Source organism: Euprymna scolopes, chromosome 1, assembly GCF_053919585.1.
Source record: "Euprymna scolopes isolate OS-2025 chromosome 1, ASM5391958v1, whole genome shotgun sequence".
Taxonomy (NCBI): Eukaryota; Metazoa; Mollusca; class Cephalopoda; order Sepiida; family Sepiolidae; genus Euprymna; species Euprymna scolopes.
This window is the reverse complement of record NC_136482.1, coordinates 130,753,445-130,776,332: the sequence shown is the minus strand read 5'-3', so window position 1 is coordinate 130,776,332 and position 22,888 is coordinate 130,753,445. Positions and strand designations below refer to the sequence as shown.

At 34.9% G+C, this 22,888-nt stretch overlaps 1 protein-coding gene across 1 annotated transcript in view; it reads left to right on the top strand.

The window, feature by feature from the left end:
- Positions 1-22,888, top strand: part of LOC145281510 (rasGAP-activating-like protein 1) — a 668,245-nt gene that overhangs the window by 615,123 nt on the left and 30,234 nt on the right. The window contains exons 12-15 of the mRNA XM_080132211.1: positions 724-833; positions 7,521-7,719; positions 10,154-10,291; positions 14,236-14,374. Of these exons, the coding sequence (XP_079988337.1) occupies positions 724-833; positions 7,521-7,719; positions 10,154-10,291; positions 14,236-14,374 (586 nt within the window). The remainder of the gene's footprint in view (positions 1-723; positions 834-7,520; positions 7,720-10,153; positions 10,292-14,235; positions 14,375-22,888) is intronic.

Genomic DNA, 22,888 nt, shown 5'->3' with positions numbered 1-22,888 from the left:
AGTTGCTTTTAGTAACATAGAAAGCTTTTCGTATTCATTTTTTCATAACTAGCCGATTTTATTAAAGTGGTCTGATCATTTTGACCAGGTGAAAATGTTCGTTTTTTAAAAAATAATTATCAGATCAGAGTTAAGGTTTCGAATGAAGCAGATTTCATTTTTTTTCCATCATATTTTCCCTTTTGGCAATGGTTTCAATCATTTGTTTGATTAAAAATTCGATAATATGCGTAAACGCTTACTTTCTTAAGTGGTCTTATGATTTTGACCAGGACTATATATATATATATATATATATATATATATATATATATATGTGTGTGTGTGTGTGTGTGTGTGTGTGTGTGTGTGTGTGTGTGTGTATTAGAGGAATATGTTTTTCAAGGTGTTGTCATCCGTTGAGGTACAGCACTTGGTATTTCCAAATAGTCACCCACCTAGTACTAAGCAGGCTAAATGTTGCTTACCTTTGCTGATCTAACGGGAACCAGTGTGTTTACATGATTATGCCGTTACTTAACACCAAAATTTAATACTTCATTAAACACAATTTCATGAACATTAATTGCTATTTTACCAGTGACTGTAGCGAATTTAATGGTTCAGGTTTTGTGCAAAATTATTTATTTATAAGATTTGAATTTGGTTTTCCAATTACATCGTGTGTGCCAACATTCATATAATCTACTGGACCCCTCTCTAAAAACTGATTATTTCTTTCAGCTTGTAGGACTGCATTATCTTCAAGAGACTCTTGGGCGAGTTATAGACCAAGTCTATGGAGATCGTAGAATTGTCGAGCTGGACCCTACTCGAGTGGACAGCATGAAAAGGTCGGTCATAATTTATTCATACTGCTATAAACATTGGTTTTATAGTTTTTAAACGTCATTTCATCCCTTATATGATCTCGAATATAACCAGGTCTTCCTGCTTGTTTTTTAAATAAATTACTAAAAACTTTCTCATTTGTTTTCTTGATTTCTTTATTTCAGCAAGAGTTAGAAGTAGTTGAAGTTCAGAGGACTTCTACCTTTAATATTGTAGACCAATGTAAGCGTTCATTAGACAAATACACACAGTGTGATAATGTATAGTATTGCAACCTTCCTAGTGAAGATTGGGGATATGGGTTGCATGGAGAGAAATGACATAAGAAATGGATATGTTATTGTGAGTCTTAAATGACAGGCTTAGATCTGATGACCTCAGAGGAAGATTAAATCCGGACAGTATACACGAGATGGCTACATTGATGAGTCGATGCAAAACAATTGAGATAGTCACCGGAAGGTTAAGGAAAGCATGGAGAAAAGTGATAAGGTCGGATTCGAGAGGAAGAAGGAAAAATAAAGACCTGGCCAGAAGAAGTCAGTTTCAAAATTCATTTGTAAAAGTCACTAAACACATGTCGATATGTAAAACAGACATGACACTGAATACGATGACGACAACTATTACTGCTTAGAACAAGAAACACTTATAAGTTCCAAAACTATTGGACTATTCATATTATTTGGATAATCTGCACCATTGTTCTCATCTTGAGTGTTATTTTCACATTTCAGTCAATGTAATCTTCGACTTTCTTCGATTGTATTTTGTCAAACTCGAGAATTTTCATGTGGAACTCGGGAATCTACACAGAATAATACTCAAGATAGAACAGTAGTCCAAAGAATACAAATAATACGAAGAATCAATCCGCATATCCAAGATTCAGAAACGTTGTTTGACAGTAAATTGATAAAAATATATTTAAATTCAATTAACAATAAAATAATAGGAAAATTATTTCTATATCCGACATCAGACTTATTTTACAGACTCTTTCTCTCAGAAGAGACGTAGATAGTGTCACTCTACTCTATCTTCATTTCAATAGAAGATACTCGACTGGGCCCCAATCTCTAATTCCTCCTGATAATATATTCACAACAAGAACGTGTCTTTTTACTACAAATCAAAGATTTTTTTTTTAATCTTACATGTATTGTATGCAAATGCAAAACAGAATTTCTATGAACATAATTTCACTCCAAGAATTTCCATCTGTGTAGCACATTACCACGGGTCTGATTCCCTGCAAGCTACAAAATTGTAATCTTCAAATCTAGTAGCAACAAAAACTTAGACCGTCCTTTTAAGTAATGAAACTTTGTTCATTTCATTCATCATTTCTAATCCTCTCATAATATTCCTCATCATTCAATTGACAGTCCATCCATTTATTAACCGTTATGCTCGAATAGATTTTGGCCTTGATAAGCGGTTACTCATTCGGGAAAAAATAGAAGAAAATTAGCACTATTTCTTTGATTTGTTTTATTTGTTTGCTTCAGGAAAATTTCCATGCATACATTTTTTTATATTAATTGGTATTTTTATTACACATTTTAATATATAAAAAAAAAACAGTGACAATAGGAAGGTTGAACCAGCTTTTTCCGAAGGAGGAAGTTTTTAGGGCATATCAAATCCACAAGTGGTCCCCCGTGATATGTATATCCCTGTTAAGGAAGATAACAAAGTTAGGTTTTTACTGTTCTTGCAGAGAAGTATCGACATCATTCTACATACAGTGCTTGGTATTCCAAAATGGTCACCCATCTGGTACTGACCAGGCTCAACGTTGCTTAACTTCGGTGATTTAACAAGAACTGGTATATCAACGTGATTATACCACACACACACACACACACACACACACACACACACTCACACACATATATATAAATGTGATTATGCCTTATCGTTAATATATATTGTCATTTGACTGTTGTTTATGTTGTCTTTTTCTTTCAAACCTTTGTCAAAGTGTTTAGCATATGCTTAGCAATTGTACATAATGGCCACAATAAATTCCATTGAATGATTAATAAATTTTACAATCTTTTTTTGAAATCGAACCATATTTGCTATAAATTAACTTTAGCTTATGCCCGACTGGTCCAGCAAATTTCAGTTATCTCACTTGGATTCAACATACAAAGTTTTCAATAATCCTGACATACCACTTTCTTGGCACTGCTCTTATTCTACCTGCAGTGGCTTTTTTCAGTTCAACAAAAGTTTGGGCGATTTTTTTTCTAGTTATTAACGGACGTGACATTGAATATGATGGCACCAACTACTACTACTTAGAACAAGAAACACTTATAGGTTCCAAAACTATTGGATAAAATTGTACGTTTGTATTATTTAGATTTTTTGGACTACTGTTCTCATTTTGAGATTATCTTTGAGATAACACCATAGATAAAAATCTAAAAATTAAGATTTAGTGAACATGAAGTCTAATCAGAATCACATAGTCTACCGATGAGACTATTATCAAAGTGTACCTGCATATCATTGAATGGAGAGAAAAAATTTTTTTTATATATTCATGCCTGAAACTTGGGGAACAAGTCAGGCATTGACTGAAGTTTATTTGTACCAAATATTGTGGGATTGCATTAAGGATTGTGAATTTTATAAATGATTCCATGGGTGACATTGGTGAGGGGGGGGGTGCATCTTATGAAAAAAAAAAAAGTCGTCATTGTCGTCCAGTTTCAAGGCACATAATACTTCAGTTCATGTATTAAAATTAATTTTCAGTGATTTCGAATATAAGCTTATTTTTATTTTAAAGAAATTTTCTTTATATGAGGAATAACTTTTCAGGGAAGAAAATACTTACGTGAAGCGACAAGTTCCGAAAAAACATTCATCCATGATGAGAAATGGCAATAGTCAGTGCCAAGAGACTTTTTGTTTCAACTTTAAGAGGTAACAAAAACCATGGAGAATTGGTGACGGTAGCACTGAAGTTGGTTTTGGGTCTATAATTGTTCGTTTTTTTTTTGTTTTGTTTTGTTTTTTTTTCAACTTTGTTTTTTTTTTTTTGTCTGCCACCCCTTTCTTTTTTTTTTTTTTTTTTTGTTTGCGATGAAGGAATGAATACAACACAGGTTTAGAGAAATAAAAAAATCTTTATTGTTTCGTCTCTATTTTGTATCAATGTTTTGATTATGATTATTAGGCCTCAGCCAGATTTCTAGAAAGCCAATTGTTTTTTTTCTTTTAACTGGAACCAAGTGTAGTATCTGTTCTGATGCTACACTTATTCTATTCTGTCCTCAGTGAAGAAGTCCTTCTAAACTGAAACAAATTTTATTTTTGTTCCAATCTGGATTGGAACAAAAATAAAATTTGTTTTAGTTTAAAAGAAGGGGGTGATGGATTTAACCAACATTAAATGAAGAAGGGGGAGATGGATTTAACCAACATTAAATGTCGACCTTGTGCCTAACTTTGCACTCGTGGAGAGGCAACTAAATAGGAACTAACAAGTTTATAATGTTATGGTCATATTTAAAAACTTTCTTAAAAAAGATGTGAATGAAAATTTGGGGGGAAAACAGCTCTTCTAAAGGGGCACTCAGGTTGGGTACAAAAATAGCTGAGAATGCAGTAAGAGCACCTCATGCGATTAACAATAAACTGACCAACCCTTCTTAAAGAAGGATATCGTGCTTGAGATCATGCGTTTCCTAGGAACGAATCAGCCATACCTCATTCTGACAAAGATTTTCTGGGAATGATGCCGATAACATAGCCATAGCTGGTATTAAACATAGCTCGTGAACCAGACATTATGATGCTGATAAACCCGTCCACTGTGGATGCTGTGGATTTGTTGGAATATGAAATATGCCTGTTTTGGGTTTGTTTGCCAAGACTTTGATTTGTTCATCTGAGAAAATAATGTTTCTACAGATATGAGGTTTTCCCTGCTGTGGTTATGACCAAATTAAGTTTGTTCACAAACAATAGCCAAATACAAAACCTCTTAAACATTAAGTTTTTATGTACATGGATTGGTAACCGATTTTACTTTTTCAAGTGAATATCTAGGTGGTCTTTCTATTGTGGTCCCAAGGATATATATATATATATATATATATATATATATATATATATATATATATATATATATATATATATATATTCCAGCAGAGGCGGCGAGTTGGCCCTCTGAGCGTCTCATGATCAGATAGAGATCTTAGCTAATGGATTGTGTTCGGTTATTTTGTTTTGAATTGGCCAGGCTAAGAATTCTTATTTTCTAGTCAGTAGAAAAAAACAAGTATCACTGTAACCGCCAAAAGATAAACATTTTTTGTTTTAAGCTAGAGTTATAAAGTTATTTGGACAAAGAATTCTTTTGTGTTACAACACTGATTGAAACCACATAACTAACACTGCAACTGATGTCAGAAACAAGCAACGACTTTGGACAATCACAGCGAGCAGACAGCCACAGTCTCAAGAGGACGCACATAGACGCGCGTTCATAGTTCGTTATACTATTATTTTCTTTTGTCTTTTGTACAACACCAGTTCTAGTATAATTTGAAGCCTATATAATAACACTGTATATTTAAAATATACTTACATCTGAAGAGTAGATATCTTCAATAAATAAATTATGTTGGTCAAAATAACTTCTGATTACAAAAGTTGTATAAACAATAAACCTTCGGGATATTTTAAAATTTTATCAAGTGCATATTTATCTAAAATTTCCAATCGGCTTCAAAACCTTTTCTCTTCCCTGCAGCCCTTTTCCCTTAGAAGAGACATTGCAAGCCTGTCTCTGCTCACCCATTATTTTCATGGCAAGTGCTCGACTTGAATCTATGATCTGCCTTGCTAAACTTTCACAAAAAACACTCGACTAGCTACAACCACTATATATATTTTCCTGCACTCTCTATCTGGGCCTAAATGTGAATATAGATTCCATGAACAAAGCTTCTTTCCCAGAACTGCCTGCTTGTGGAACACTGTTTTTTTTTTTTTTTTTGTTTTTTTTTTACATAGTGATCACCACTTATCAAGGCCCGGAAGCCACTCAGGGATAAGGGTTATTGCAAGTACATTACGTTAGTGTGGAGATTTGATGAAGTGTTTACTTAAGAGGGCGGTTCATTAGGAATTTGTTAACGTTGGACTTGAAGACATCCAAGTTGTAGTCCGGTGGGAAGCAGGCAGACGGAACAGAGTTCTACAGGCGTGCAGTTCTAAGAAAGAAGCTTTGTTCATGGAATCCACGTTTTGATTTAGGCACAGATATAGAGTGGGGGAAATTTTTCACAGTGGATTCAGCTAGACGGGTGTTTTTCGTGAAAGATTGCAGAGATTGCAGTTCAGATGAACACCTGCCATGGAAATAACGATAAAAAAAGGATAGGCTCGCAACGTCTCTTCTGTGGGAGAGAGGTTGCAGGGTAGAGAAAAGGGCATCCCCCACTAAGCCACGAAGTCTATTTTGTACTCTGTCAAGGCAGGATAGGCTGTTTTTAGCAGCTCCTGCCCAGATATGGCAACAGTATTCCATCCATTCCATCGGTTGAATATGTCCCCATAAATAATCAAATTCTACCCAATTTCCATCATTAGTGATTACTAAACAATCATCTCACAATTATTAACCTTTATCCTCAAGTGGTTTTCGGGTCTTGATAAGTGGTGACACCCAAATAAAAAAAAACCTTTATCTTTAGAAAGAATAGCAGGTTATGACTGCAGAATTTTCAACACAATGTTTCTGAATTTGTTAAATGAGGATTAATAATTCACATTATTTGGATTATTCAGCTACTGTTCTCATCTTGGGTGTTATTTTCACAACGTTTCAGCTGATGTAACCATCTTCAGGTGTACCGTTTCGACCTTGGGAATCTGCACAAAATTTCAAACAAAATTCTTTATTTCATCTATGAAAGTAGCACCCCTCGGTCCGTCAATCACGACCGGGAGAAATTAACAAGTAATTTGCAGTTATATTCTGAGTATCGCATTTCTGAGTAGTGGATCAAGTATTTGGCAAAATTCAACTGTCATTGATACTCTTCTGAAGGTTGAAGTTCAATTCTCAGTGTAGGTGATACTCAGAATACAATTGCGAATTATTCAGGATTCTACTCAGTAATGGCTGACAGAACAAGAGCATGCGACCTAGTGGATTAAATAAAGTGTTCTATTCGAAATTCTATGCAAATTCTTGAATTCAACAGAAAGATTCCCGATTTCAAAAAGATACACCCGAAGAAGGTCAAAGATTACATCATCCAAAACATTTTGAAAGTAATACTGAAGATAAGAAATAATCCAAACAATTACACGGTGACTGAAAAGTAACTGTTATTCATTGCTCATAATTTTTTATTTGTATCGGTTTCATTTATTGAATAAAAAAATAAATAAATAAATAATCTCTTAGCATCATTAGTATTTGGTTTTAAAAATATTTATAAACATCTCAAAGTTATTCCATAAATTAAAAAAAACCTGAAGATAATATTTTATCAAATTTTATGCTTCTTAACAAAACCTAATCTTATCATCCATTTGCTAAACAAAAAAATAAAAACATCCAGAATTTGATTAAAAAAAATCAGTTTAAACATTGATAAATATTTCATATTTCACTGAACACTAAAAAAATCTTTATTTTATTTTTCTTTTAGGCGACATTGGTCAAGCATCAAGGATTCCAATGGACATGTTCTTGAACATAGCAAGACAGCAGTGACCAGTTACATCACAAATATCATGGATACGATTCTGAATTCTCATAGCAAATGTCCAGCTTTGATGCGACTAGTCTTTAAAAATCTCAAAGAGCAAGTGCAAAGCAAATGGTCTCCAGATAATGAAGCAAATTCGGTAAGGTCGCTGTCATTCAAATAAGTATTGCTAAATACAAATTAGCATCACAATTTTTTTAATTCATCTATTATGAGGGGCGTGCAATAAGTAATGCTCCTGATCCACTTCCAGTTGTTTGATCTAGCTGAAATTTTACATGTGCAATGATTTATATCTCTACGGGTTATGTGGTAAATTACAACTCTGAACTGATTGTGGTTTCTGTTTTGCAGCTGTTTGAACTAAGTCAGTTGTGAAATGGAGCCTGTTGAATGTCGAGCAGTGATCCAGTTTTTGTATTTGAAAGGACGCACACCACAGGAGACTTTTGATGAAATGAAAGAAACTTATCGTGATAATGCCCCATCATATGATCTTGTAAAACACTGGCATCATGAATTCAAACATGGCCGGAAGTCTGTGGAAACAGCTCCCAGACCTGGTCGCCCCCTTCTGCAATTGATGAGGCATCTGTCTGTCAAGTTGAGGCTGCTATTTTGGAAAATCGCGCATTACTATTCACCAAATAGCCTAAGATGTCAAGATTAGTACAGGGTCTGTGGAAACTATCATTCATGACCATTTGCATATGCATAAGGTGTCTGCCAGAGTGATCCCAGGTTGCTCACATCATTCCAGAAGCGAAAACACGTTGAGTGCTCGAGGATGAATTTGGAGATGTGCCAAGAAGATTAGTCAAAGTTTTTCAAAAAACTGATTACACAGGATGAAACGTGGGTCCATCACTATGATCCAGAAACCAAAGCCCAGTCAATGCAGTGGAAGCACTTGAACTCACCACCTCCAAAGAAGGCAAGGGTGCAGCCCTCCGCTGGCAAGGTCATGCTCACAGTCTTCTGGGACCAGGACGGAGTAGTGATGACAGATTTCCTGGTAAAGGGTACCACAATTACAGGAGTCTATTATGCTTTACTTTTGAGGAAATTAAGGGAAGCTATCAAAATCAAGAGGCGGGGCAAGATCAGCAAAGGCACCCTCCTCCTGCAGGACAACACTCCGGTCCACAACTCGCATGTTGCCAGATCAGAAGCACGGGCATGTGGTTATGAAATCCTCCCCCATCCTAGGAGGAGTAGGGACTCTCCTGACCTTGCACCCTCTGACTTTCACCTCTTCCCAGCCATGAAGTTGTTTTTTAAGGAAGCATTTCCCAGATGATGCAGCCTTGATTTCTGAAGTCACGTCGTGGTTGGAGGACCAACCTGGGGTGTTCTACAAAAGCAGTCTCCAGAGCTGCATCATACAATGGGAGAAATGCGTAACTCTGGGTGGTTCCTATGTAGAGAAAGACTAATAACTGTGCCAAGTTTCGTTGCTCTATTTCTATGGGAAGTGGATCAGGGACATTACTTATTGCACGCCCCTCGTATTATATCAAATATGAGCTAACGCTGGTTTCCCTAAGCCTTTTTACCTATTAATTTTAATAATAAAAAAACATTAAAATATATTTTAGTTCTAGAATTGATTTATGTTTGGGAAAAAAACTAGGTATGAAGGTGGGTAATGTGGATTATATTTAGTTTATTTTTATGCAAAGGAGGCAAAGACAAATGAAGGCTTTTTGTGAAAATTCAAATATCTTCGATTTTTATGAAATTTTAACAATAGATAAAGAAATATTTTAACAATTGATTAAGAAATTCCCAAAATTTCAGTTTCTTTTGTGTGACCTCCTATATAAAAATTCAAATATTGCAGATTTACATTAAATTTGGTCCATAGTTATTGAACACACCTGAATTTGAATTTCTACTTAAAACTCCTTATGCTTAAGCTTTAAATTTAAGACAATTTCTGGAATCAAAATCTTGTAATGGATTTTGATCAAAATTGGAAAAAGGATACTAGACATAAGGTTTAGGATCATTATATGTTGATTTTAATCTTCGCAAGGTGACTTTAAAGTGGTGCAAAACTGTTCTGGTTGAGGAATTAATTTTACACGTACTTGCATGGATATTGTTCTAGTTCCTTTTGAAATATAGATGAATAAATTCTTGTTGAGCCGCCTTCTGAAATAATCAAATTCTGCCCAATCTCCAACATCATTACCAATCATCATGGTGTTGACTCACCATTCATCTGACGTCATTAAACCTTTATCCTCGAATGACCTTTAAGCTTCAATAAGTGTTGATGCCTTAATAAAAAGTAATGTATTGAATGTTAAAAATTTCATAAAATTCAGCTAATTCTCTAATTGTTTGTGATAAAAAGTAAAGCAACATATCGTTTAGTTCAGACTAGTCACCACATGGCGAATCCGCCCCAACCCCGGCATTAGAGGTTTGCATGGGGGCATGAGTGTCTAGTGTCGGCATCGTGAGGTTCTTTGACTTTTTTGTACAATTTGTATCCTGATAGCACATTCGTCTTTTTTTTTTCTTTTGTTTTTACTGATCTTCTTTGTTTTCTATTTTTGCATCAGGATTATGCATACCATGCTGTGAGTGGCTTTCTGTTTTTGAGATTCTTCGTCCCAGCTGTTTTGTCACCCAAGCTTTTCCTGCTCCAGGAACATCACCCAGACAGAAAAGTCAGCCGCACTCTTACCTTGCTAGCCAAGGCAAGTACCCCAAATTGTTTCTTTGATCCAGTTCTTTCCTTTTTATTTCTACTTATTTACATTTAAAGGAAAACGTTACTTGTAAATAGTATCTGACGTGATAATATTAAATATTAAATTCTGTAAATTTTTATTTGTTTGTTTTATTCGTATTAAATTAATCATTACATGCATTCAAATTTTTAATCAATATTCAAATTTTTATTTTTTGTTTTATTCGTATTAAACTAATCAATATATGCATTCAAATTTTTAATCAATATTCAAATTTTTAATCAATATTCAAATTTTTAATCAATATTCAAATTTTTATTTTTTGTTTTATTCGTATTAAACTAATCAATATATGCATTCAAATTTTTAATAGAAAAACTTTAAAAGAAATAAATTTTATATATACTTACACACAAAAACGAGTTTATATATATATATATATATATATATATATATATATATATATATATATATATATATATATATATATATATATATATATATTCGATCCTGGCTTGAGACAGTTGTTTGTCTAGCCACACTGGTGAGATGTGAAACAGTAGAACAGTACTGTATGTGGATGACTATACTGCTCCCTATCTCAGGTTAAGCATTTGAGAAATGATATACAAATTACCATTAGCATATGAAGCGATGCTCTTTGTGTAAACAAATTGAGCTTAGGTATTTGGACAATGTCAAAACATTGTTAATTCACTGCCCGCATAACAGCAGCTGTATAGCGCAACAGTTAGAAGCTCTGACTGTCGTTTGGGCGAACAGGATTTGATCCTGGCTTGAGGCAGTTGCTTTTTTAGCCGCACTAATGAGAAACAGCGAAACAATACCGTATGTGGATGACTATATATATATATATATATATATATATATATATATATATATATATATATATATATATACCTAATGAATAAATGGCAAAAGTCTATATTTCAAATTTCATGATGTTGGCCATTTTACAATTTATTTCTTTAATTCAGTTGACATTTAAAATACTTGACAGTATCTGTTTCGTAGCACAAAATCAATCACTTTATTATTATATCAATCAGTGAATCTTTTTTGCCTTTCGAAGAAATAGCAATAATCAATCCACCAAAAGGAAATAAAATGCGTTTGGACATGATTTGAAAAAAAAAAAATCTGAAAATTGGAAGAGAAGTTGCAAATACCTTATAGTTTTCTTTCATTACACCATTTTGAATTTTAGAAATAAAGTCACTAACCCCGCATATACATATTAACAAAGTCTATTAACTTAAGTAAATTCCGCCAGAAATGTTCTATCCATTAATTAGTAAATTTATTATTTATAATTAATACATCCAAATTTACAGTTTACACAAATTACATCAATGACATCAATCTATTACACATGTTGTCATTTATTTATTATATGCTCTGTAATTACATTGAGCTTCTGCCATAAGGATTGGTATATATAAAAAAATATATAAGTAATTAAAAAATATTTCCACAGATATAACGTTGGAAGTGGCAGAGGAAAAAGTTTTATCATTTTATTATATATAAAGAGAAGAGATAAAGAGATATATAGATTATATATACATATATTTATAATATAAATATTATGTACTATATGTATATATTATATATGATATACCAGCAAGAAACCCGACGTTGACCGCGATTGAATGATGGTCAACAAATGTTTCACAATCCCATATTTTTATTGTCATCAAAATCGATGAAATCGACCCTTTTTCAATCAAATCGACTGTGTGCTCGTGTTAAGGACCCATCGCCGTGCATTGGCAGGAAGCTTCACATGCCTCCTTACAGCGACTTTGTAATCCACATTGCACTGTAGGGAACCTACTGTTGAGTTTATAAAATTATTTTTAAATATAATAGTTTGAATTAAAAATTAAAATGAAAAGTCAAGTATTATGCTTCAGTTGTGCTCTAAACAGAAACATTCATCTCAAACACGCCTCTGTCTTACCAAAAAACCTACTGCTGATTTTATTGATTATTTTATTTTATTTCTTGTGCAGTGATAATAGCTTGAATTTAAGTTTAAAATGAAAAAGTCAAGTATGAGTAATGCAATTGTGCTCGAAACAGAAACATTGGTTTCGAATGCACCTCTGTTATATCAAAGAATCTACTGTCTATTTTATATGTCGGGCCTTTTGGCTAATAAAACTGCTTAAATGCACTTGTGATGTTAAGCTGTGCAAGGTTTTGCATCGGAATGTCTTCGATAAGTATCAATAATCGAAATAATTCAATGAAAGAAGAAACAAGCGATTTTGACCAAAGTTAATATCTTACACAGCTTAACATCACAAGTGCATGTGAGAAGTTTTACATGAGCCAAAAGGCCCAACATATGAAATCAATAATTTCACAATGATACTTGACTTTTTCATTTGAAACTTAAATTTAAGCCATTATCACCGCACAACCAATTATACCAAGCATATAAGATCAACAGTAGGTTCTTTTATATGACAGGGGTGCGTTCGAAATGAATATTTCTTTTTAGAGCACATCTGAAGCATGATACTTGACTTTTGCATTTCAACCTTTAATGCATGCCATTATATATAAAAATGATTTTATAAAATCAACAGTAGGTTCTCTACAGTGCAATGTAGACTACAATATATTGTGAAGTTAGTTACTGTGAGAGGTATGTGAAGCTTTCTTCAGGTCCATCACAATGGGTCTCCAATTAGAGCAGGCAATCAATCGATTTGATTAAAAAATGTGCTATTTCATCGATTTGGATGACAATAAAAATATGGGAGTGTGAAACATTCGTTAATCGTCATTCAGCCCCGGGCAACGTCGGGTCACCATGCTAATAATATATATATATATATATATATATATATATATATATATATATATATATATATATATATATATATATATAAGAGAAAGAAAATTAAAACTGTAATTTGAACTTTAGAATCCAAATTTATTGTTCGACTGAATACTCCAAAAAACAATTTACAAAGTCCTTAGTCCTTATTCCACGGAGTTTCAAAGAATGCTATTCTTGTTAGTCTTCTAATCAGAGGACATAAAGAAATCAGCAAATTATATTTGTAGCAATGTTAGAATATAAATATATATATATATATTTATATATATTATATATATATATTATATATATATATTATATATATATATATATATATATATATATATATAGAGAGAGAGAGAGAGAGAGAGAGAGAGAGAGAGAGAGAGAGGACAAAACTAGTGACTACATTTACTGTTGCTTGCATTAATCTTTCGTAGATTGCTTGCCATTATATACATATATATATATATATATATATATATATATATATATATATATATATATATATGCATTAAATTCCCTATATTTTAGTTAACATACATTTTATTAGTTAGATTTCAAATAAAATCACCAGATTTAGCGGAAAAATGGCTATACTGGCAATACGAGGCAGATGATACTTTCAAATAGTGCTCCTTCTCCATTCGCGTATACATCTTAAAACCAGTTTCAGTGGTCTAAAACTCTTGATTTAATGACAAACCGATGGTGGAGAAAATGCTCATAAAAACAACTGATTTGCTCATGGAGTAATGAAAATTACACCAAATGATTAAAAGATGAATGCAATTTTTCACGAATATCTAAAAGTCCATTCATTAAGATTTCACGTCAATCAATGAAAATTTATGATCAATGTCGTTTTTTTTCTTTTCTTTGTCTCTTTTTTTTTTTTTTTTTTTTTCTTTCTCTTATTAAACTATGATAATCACGCGGGATCAGATCACGGATGATTTTCTTGTTTTGTTCTGAATTTACAAAAATAAAAAAATAAAAAACAGGAAAAATTTTATTCCCTTTAAAATCTTTTCGTTTATGTAATCCATGACATTGTTTTTTTTATTTTAATTTTATAATTTTTTTATGCTAAAAGGTAACACAGACAATTGGAAATCTATCCGAACCAGTTGGCAAAGAACAGTGGATGCAACCTCTTCATGGATTTGTCCATGAAAAAATTAACGACGTGCGGACCTTCATAGATACACTTACTGATATTGATGCGGATCACAGTAAGTTCCGTTTTGTATTCGGCCATTTTATTTTAACAAAAACAAATAAGACCTTTTTTCGTTTATACGTCACACCAATACAACAACCGATTTTCTGCATTGCTATAGCCTTCTTATATTTCTCCATATCTTTTCATTTTCTTTTCTTTTAACTAAAACTTGTATCGATTGTTTCTCTTTCCGCATACATTTTACCTAAGCAGTTCATGAAACTTATTGACTTCCAAACTATTTAAACTGTTTACAAAGACAAACAGATAAGGAATCGCCAATAAAGAAGATTTAACTTATAATATCTATTCATAAACTTATCTGATAAACTTGTGATGTGCTCCCCGGCCTTAGTAGAATCCATTTTAATCTGCGATAGCATCTTTTAGTATAACCCAGAACCACACCAATATTTGATATGAATTGGATATAAAAGTTACGAAGGAATAAAATGAAAGGTATATCTACAGAAGTACTGTTTCGCTGTTTACAGTTCATCAGTGCGGCTAGATAAGCAACTGCTTCAAACCGGGATATATATACACACATACTAACAGGTTGACCCGACGGTGCCCGATATTGAATGATGATCGATGGATGTTTCACAATTCCACATTTTTATTGTTATCAAAATCGATAAAATCGCCCAATTTTTCAATCAGATCGATTGATTGCCTGCTCTAGTTGGGAACCCATCGCGGTGCATCGAGAGGAAGCTTCACATGGCTTCAAACAGTGACTTAGTTCACAATACATTTGGCCTTTTGGTCAAGATCAAAGTGTAGTATCTGTTCCGGCAGATACTGCAAGCTATGACTAGCAAAGACCAGATGTGGGGGCAACCCCACATGTCTGACCTTTAACCAGCTCCCATTTCCCACCTCTCGGGAGCTGGTCCCCTTTTCCCCTTCCCCCTCCCTTCACTCCTCACATTAAAAATCGGCCTTGTGCCTAATTTGCTAGGTAGGGGAGCAAATAAATACCATCTGTTCCGGCAGATACTGCACTTAAGATAATTTGTACCAGTCAATGGAGGGGAAACCCTCTATACTGGGACAATTATTATTTTTGGTAACCAGAGTGACCCCTTTTAGGGGAGCTGGTTTTTACCTCACATTAAAAACGGCCTTGTGCCTAATTTGCTCAGTGGGGGAGCAAATAAACACCATCTGTTCCGGCAGATACTGCAGGCTATGACTAGCTATGACTAGCAAAGACCAGATGTGGGGGCAACCCCACATGCCTGACCATTAACCAGCTCCCATTTCCCACCTCTCGGGAGCTGGTCCCCTTTTTCCCTTCCCCCTCCCTTCACTCCTCACATTAAAAATCGGCCTTGTGCCTAATTTGCTCGGTGGGGGAGCAAATAAATACCATCTGTTCCGGCAGATACTGCAAGCTATGACTAGCTAGGACTAGCTATGACTAGCAAAGACCAGATGTGGGGGCAACCCCACATGTCTGACCTTTAACCAGCTCCCATTTCCCACCTCTCGGGAGCTGGTCCCCTTTTTCCCTTCCCCCTCCCTTCACTCCTCACATTAAAAATTGGCCTTGTGCCTAATTTGCTCGGTGGGGGAGCAAATAAATACCATCTGTTCCGGCAGATGCTGCACTTAAGATAATTTGTACCAGTCAATGGAGGGGAAACTCTCTATACTGGGACAATTATTATTTTTGGTAACCAGAGTGCCCCCTTTTTGCCTACTTTTAGGGGAGCTGGTTTTTACCTCACATTAAAAACGGCCTTGTGCCTAATTTGCTCAGTGGGGGAGCAAATAAACACCATCTGTTCCGACTGTTACTGCACTTAAGATAATTTGTACCAGTCAATGGAGGGGAAACCCTCTATACTGGGACAATTATTATTTTTGGTAACCAGAGTGCCCCCTTTTTGCCTACTTTAAGGGGAGCTGGTTTTTACCTCACATTAAAAACGGCCTTGTGCCTAATTTGCTCAGTGGGGGAGCAAATAAATACCATCTGTTCCGACAGATACTGCAAGCTATGACTAGCAAAGACCAGATGTGGGGGCAACCCCACATGCCTGACCATTAACCAGCTCTCATTTCCCACCTCTCGGGAGCTGGTCCCCTTTTTCCCTTCCCCCTCCCTTCACTCCTTACATTAAAAATCGGCTTTGTGCCTAATTTGCTCGGTGGGGGAGCAAATAAATACCATCTGTTCCGACAGATACTGCAAGCAAAGACCATATGTGGGGGCGACCCCACATATAAGACCTTGGTCAATGTAGGGGCAACCCTTCATACTAATTGTCACTATCCAGCTCCCCTACTCCCCGGGGAGTTGGTCCCCATTTCCCCTTCACTCCTCACATTAAAAATCGGCCTTGCCTAATTTGCTCGGTGGGAGAGCAAATAAATACCATCTGTTCCGGCAGATACTGCAAGCAAAGACCAGATGTGGGGGAAACCCCACATACATGACCATTAACCAGCTCCCATTTCCCACCTCTCGGGAGCTGGTCCCCTTTTTCCCTTCCCCCTCCCTTCACTCCTCACATTAAAAATTGGCCTTGTGCCTAATTTGCTCGGTGGGGGAGCAAATAAATACCATCTGTTATCCAGATGCGGCACTTCCATTTCTCGTTCTCTTTCAGTGGAGAAGAAATCCTTCACCACTGAGACAATTTTTATTTTTGTACCTTTTCTCCACGTTAAAAAACGACCCTGGTGTCTAACTCTGTCCCGTGGGGAGGCATTGTAAATAGGTACATGCCATTGTAGATATATATATAATCTGTTATAATATAAAAGGAACATTGTTTTTCTGCATGTGTGTGTGTGTTCGTTCCCTACAGATTTCAAAACGGCTAGGCCTATATTTTTGAATTTCATGCAAAGATATTTGATGTGTCTGGGGGTGTTCTTATTTAATTTTTGTATCAGAATGTTTTCAATAAGTATCGAAAACCGATAAACGAAACAATCTGATTAAAGAAAGAAAGTCCGATTTTGACCAAAGTTAACACTTTTATACAGCCTAACATCACAAGTGCATTTGAGAAGTTTTATCACCGCACGAGCAGAAATCAACTGTAAATTATTTTATAAGACAGGGGCGCATTCGAAATGAATGTATACGTTTAGAGCACAATTGAACCATGATATCTGACTTTTGCATTGGAAAATTCAATTCAAAACATTCTCTATATATCTATAAAAGTGAAATTGTCTGTGTGTGTACATTTTCCTACCAAACTACTCTGTCAATTTTCAGTCTACAGGCTCAAGATTTGACAAAAGTGGTATTGAGATTTAGGAAAATCTTTTTAATCGTTTTTCGACCAGAAATTTGGCTGTCAAGGGGGCAAAGTTCAACGATTTGTCCTCTGAAAACTCTACCAAACTCCTCCGCCAATTTTGAGTCTAAACACTTGACATTTTAGATGTACATTACTTGGACATGGCTCAAACGTTTTAATTTGATTTGAGCCCAAAACAATAAATGTTAAGGGGTCAAAGTTGGGGTCAAAGTTAAAAACATTTTGACTTCTCAGCCAATTTTTAGTCTAAACATTTGAAATTTTACATAAAGTGTATTCAGACATAGCACAAGCTTTTTAATCGGTTTTTGGCCAAAAATGTGTCTAGCAAACTAATCAGCTAATTTTGGGTCTAAACATTTGAAAATTTACATAAAGGGTATTCAGATATGCAGTAAATTTTTTAATTAATTTTTGGACAAAAATTTGGCTGCCAAGAGGTAAAAGTTGAAAGAGTTGACCTTTGCAGACTCTACCAAACTCCTCCGCCAATTTTGGGTCTAAACACTTGACATTTTAGATGTAGGTTACCTGGACATAAGTCAAACATTTTAATATATATATATATATATATATATATATATATATATATATATATATATATATATATATCTGCACATAAAGTTATGAACAGTACATAGGCCCCGAGCAACTCTGGGTTGAACTGCTAGTACAAAAATAATTTTATAAAAGCAAGAATAGATGTTCTACAGTGCAATATAGACTATAATGTATTGTGGACTAAGTTACTGCAGGTGTGGGGTTCCTCAACCAGAACAGGCAATCAATCGATTTGATTGAAAAATGGGCGATTTCACCGATTTCGATAACAATAAATGTATGAGAGGGTGGAACAGTTGTTTATGCTCATTCAATCCCAGACAACGTTGGGCTTCCCTGCTTATATATATATATATATATATATATATATATATATATATATATATATATATATATACGGTAGGCATACATAACAAAATTGAAATAAATAAAACATTTTAGAGTATAGAAGAATCACCAGGTAGCAAATTATTTTTATTATTTTCAATTTTCACCCCAAACAAGTCACAGTGCTACTTTGAAGTAGGGGGCTACTATCGGGGACATAATTTGTAGGAGTATTATGAAGGGAGATGAGTAGCAAGATGACTGTTCACATTACACTTGAACTTCTGCATGTCAATACAGTTGGGAAAGCAGAATCCTGAAAGGGAGTTCCACGAGGAAAAAACAATTGGAGTAGAAGGCTTTCTTACACCTAGGGATCTCTACTGTGAAGGGATGGGATTTAGCTGCTTGTCGGGTTTGTTGGGGGTGTTCATGTCGAGGGGTATAGGTGCTTGTAGTTCGTCAGAGCATTCACCATTAAAGTACTTGTAGAACAGGCAAAGGGATGCACCATTTCGTCAATAGGACAGAGGCTGAAGCATAGGTGACAGTTTAGGACCTATCAGATTGGCAACTCTCTTTTGAACCCTGTCCAGGAGTGAGAGACAAGCTGCAGATGCAGCAGCCCAAATGTGACAACAGTACTCCATACATTGGCGAATGGTGGCCTTATAGAGGTACAGGATACTTTCAGGCGTAAGTAGTTTTCTAGCACGGTAGAGAGAGCCCACATTCTTCACAGCAGCCTTGGCAATGCTCTCAATGTATCTATTCCAGTTCATGTTCCCTGTAAACATTAGGCCGAGGAATTTAAAGGAAGTACTTTCAGTTAATGTGTTCATGGGCATTGCTATTGGTGGTAGAGAAGTTTTCTTGTAGTTATTGAAGGAAACAAGCTTAGTTTTGGCAGCATTGAATGTGACCATCCATTTTTGTCCTCATTCCACTACAGATTAAAGGTCATCCTCTAGTGTTTCTGCCATTTCCTTAGATATGTGTTCATTTGTTTTCCTGTCATGTCTGTTATAGAGCGTGGTGTCATCAGCATATATACCCATCTCACAGACAATTTTGTCCGGGAGATCATTTACAAATATTAGGAATAATAATGAATCTGCAGTACGCATGCTGCCTTTGAGCAATGGAACTAAACCATTGGGGAGAGGGGCACTTGCTATAGTATTTCCGTATGTGCTTCAATTGCAGTTTTGAACCATTCAGTGGTCTCATTTGCACACTGTTCAGCTGGTAGAGAAAAGATATTTCCCCATAGGATATCTCTTATGAGATCCTTAATGGCTTCCCAGTCAGCCTTTTTTAATACCTCGTAAGGTTTTGAGGAGTGGGTCTTCAGTTTTGGGTCGAGAATTTAGGACGATTTCTACCATTATCACAGTATGATCAGCATTCCCGAGTGGGCTGTGGGCATTCGTTATACAATCATCAGGAATTGTGGTTAGAAATAGATCTAGAAGTGAGGCATGTTGATCTTGCTGGTATGGGAAACGTGTCGGAAATGTAACCGTCTGTGATAAGGAATGAGATATAGAGAAGCTGTGTTGTGCTACTAGCTACGTCCGTGTAAGTAGAGAATCCAAGCCAGTTACTGTGGTGGACATTAAAGTCACCAAATACGTGTACTTGTGCACTAATATCGACGGAGAGTGCTATACTATGCTGTCAGAGACTTTGTTTATTAGGGTACAGTCCAGGGTTGAGGGAGAGCGGTAGAGAAAATACAAGTAGTTAATATTATGTTGAAGCACATAAAGGCCTTGTTGTCTGATTCTAGTTTTGTTTCTCTAATTAGGGGGAGGGTGTTACGAATATAGACTCCAAGCCTGTGCATATGTCTCTCTGGGTCCTTACAGCAGAGTGGGAGATAACCAGGCATGTAAAAATGGTTAGAGGGAATGGAGGAGTGTAGGTTAGTTTCACTTAATGCTAAAATATCCGGGGTGTTTACTAGGAGAAATGATGTTAACAAAATTAAAAACAGAGTTTTGTAAATGAAAAAAATTAAGAAAAACGAAATTTTATGACAAAACATTTTTATAAGATAAGAATATAAAAGTTTCACTAAGTCATTTATGTAAACACATATTTGGTGAGGAAAGTTGGGTTAGTAGTCACAAGAACTGTGTAGTTCAATATGTTCATAGTGAAAATATGCTTGCTTAAGTCATATACGTAGGTGAGTATTTGGTAGCATGGCAATGTGTATGTGTGTGCGTTAGTTTACCTTGTTCTCCTTAGTGTGTGTAAATGAGTACCAATTTGTTTCTGCTCGCCTGATCGTCTCTAGTATGTAGGAATATATGCACGAAATAAAGAAATCATTGAATTCTTTTCGCCTCCTTCAACACAAGGATACTAGAGGGGAAACAAACTTCCTTGAGTTCTTGCGTGCAACTGGTGAAGTCTCTCTCTTTCTCTAGCCCTTGTCTGTTTTATAGGATTTTCTAACTTTGTGTCAGTCTATGATATTCACATAGACGTGCTATACAATGGGGGTTGAAACAACTCTTATTGGTGATAAAATATTTGAGCTTACACCTTCCAGTGAAACTTACTTGCTTTTCTAAATGACAAAGAAAGCGAATTCCAACGGAGTAGAAAGAAAGAAAGTAAGCAGTTAGAGATGTTTGCTTCGTTCGTTCAACCGCGCTTGACCACTTTGTGATATTGTAGGCATTTGTGTGATTGTGTAGTTTTTTTTTTCAGGGTGCGTAAGCGTGTGTGTGTGTGTGTGTGTGTGTGTGTGTGTGTGTGAGAGAGAGAGAGAGAGAGAGAGAGAGAGAGAGAGAGAGAGAGAGAGAGGGAGAGAGTTTAAAAAAGTAATATAGTGCTGGAAACTGTCCTCCTCCGTGTGCTGATTTTTTTCAACTGATTTTTTTTTTATAAAAATCTGAGCTTAAATTACATTTTATCAGCTGAAAACGGATTATTTAATTTTAGCGCAGAATAAAAAAGGTTTTAATCGCCAATGTATGGCGGAATTGTTGCTTTTTTGCTACATATGTTGCTGGGAGTCAGTTCTGAACGAAAAATCTAATTTATTTTTTGGATGGTTTTGAGGGTGCGACTTGTGTTTTGTTTTGTTTATTTTTTGGCGATGCCATTGGTCATTTAATATAAGATTGCTATACATGTCAAATGTGTACACCCCTCCTCTCTCTCTCTCTCTCTCTCTCTCTCTCTCTCTCTCTATATATATATATATATATATATATATATATATATATATATATATATATATATATATATATATATATATATATATATATGTTTTTAAAATTTGACAGATACTGGTAACCAATTATCACAATAATCGTTTCTATTCGTTTTCAATGAGCAAAAGAAGGTTATACAGTGGAGAAGTGAATTTAAAATTCTGAATTCCCTCCCTTTAATCAATGTAAACTTATTAGAATTGTTAAAACTAGCAGGACTTGTGGAAATTCCACAGGGGACTGGTTCATATGTAATATATTGATGTTGGCATTCTGTAGATGTTCAGCATAAATGGAGATGCTCTGATATTATTGTAGTTCTTTTGTTAAAACTGCAAAAGTATTTATCTAAGCTACCAGGGACGTCCGTAAAGTATGTTTAAATATGATATTTTAATCCTTGCAGATTTAATAGATATTATTATAGAGTTAATGTTCTATCAATTTTTATATATTATAAAGTTGCGATTTCAAAAATAAAAAATATATCCATATGACTTGGGTGCATTAGTTTGAATCGAAATCGAAACCAAAACTTATGAAAAAAAATATATTTATATACAGTAGAACCCCGAGATACAGCATTAAAAATTAGTAACAAAATACAGTATATAATACACATGTATATAATCAAATAACATTATAAATCACATCATAAGGCCGGGAAAATAACGTAACCAGAGGCCGGAAAAACATTGTATTCCACACGAAGATTATTTATTAAAAAGAAATAGATGACTTAAGATAAAAAAAAAAAAAAAGATGACTTAAGTGCCATTAGCTATAATCGAAACCGAACCCACAACTTATAAACAATTCTTTATTATTTATAACAAGAAATGGAAGTTCATAATTAAATAACAGTCATTCGGGTGTAAGCATGACTTACAAAATAAATAACACACACGCCATCCTATTAATATATAGATCATCGTAGGCAGAGTGGATATTATACAAGGGTCGTTCCAAAAGCAAAACCTTCTTTTTGAACTCAAGAAGATGTAGAGTTACAAAGACGAGTGGTGCCATTAAAAAGAGCAACCGTCTGTGTTCCAGAATTTATTTTTCTACATAGTCACCACCATTCTTAATGCATTTTTACCAGCAATGAACAAT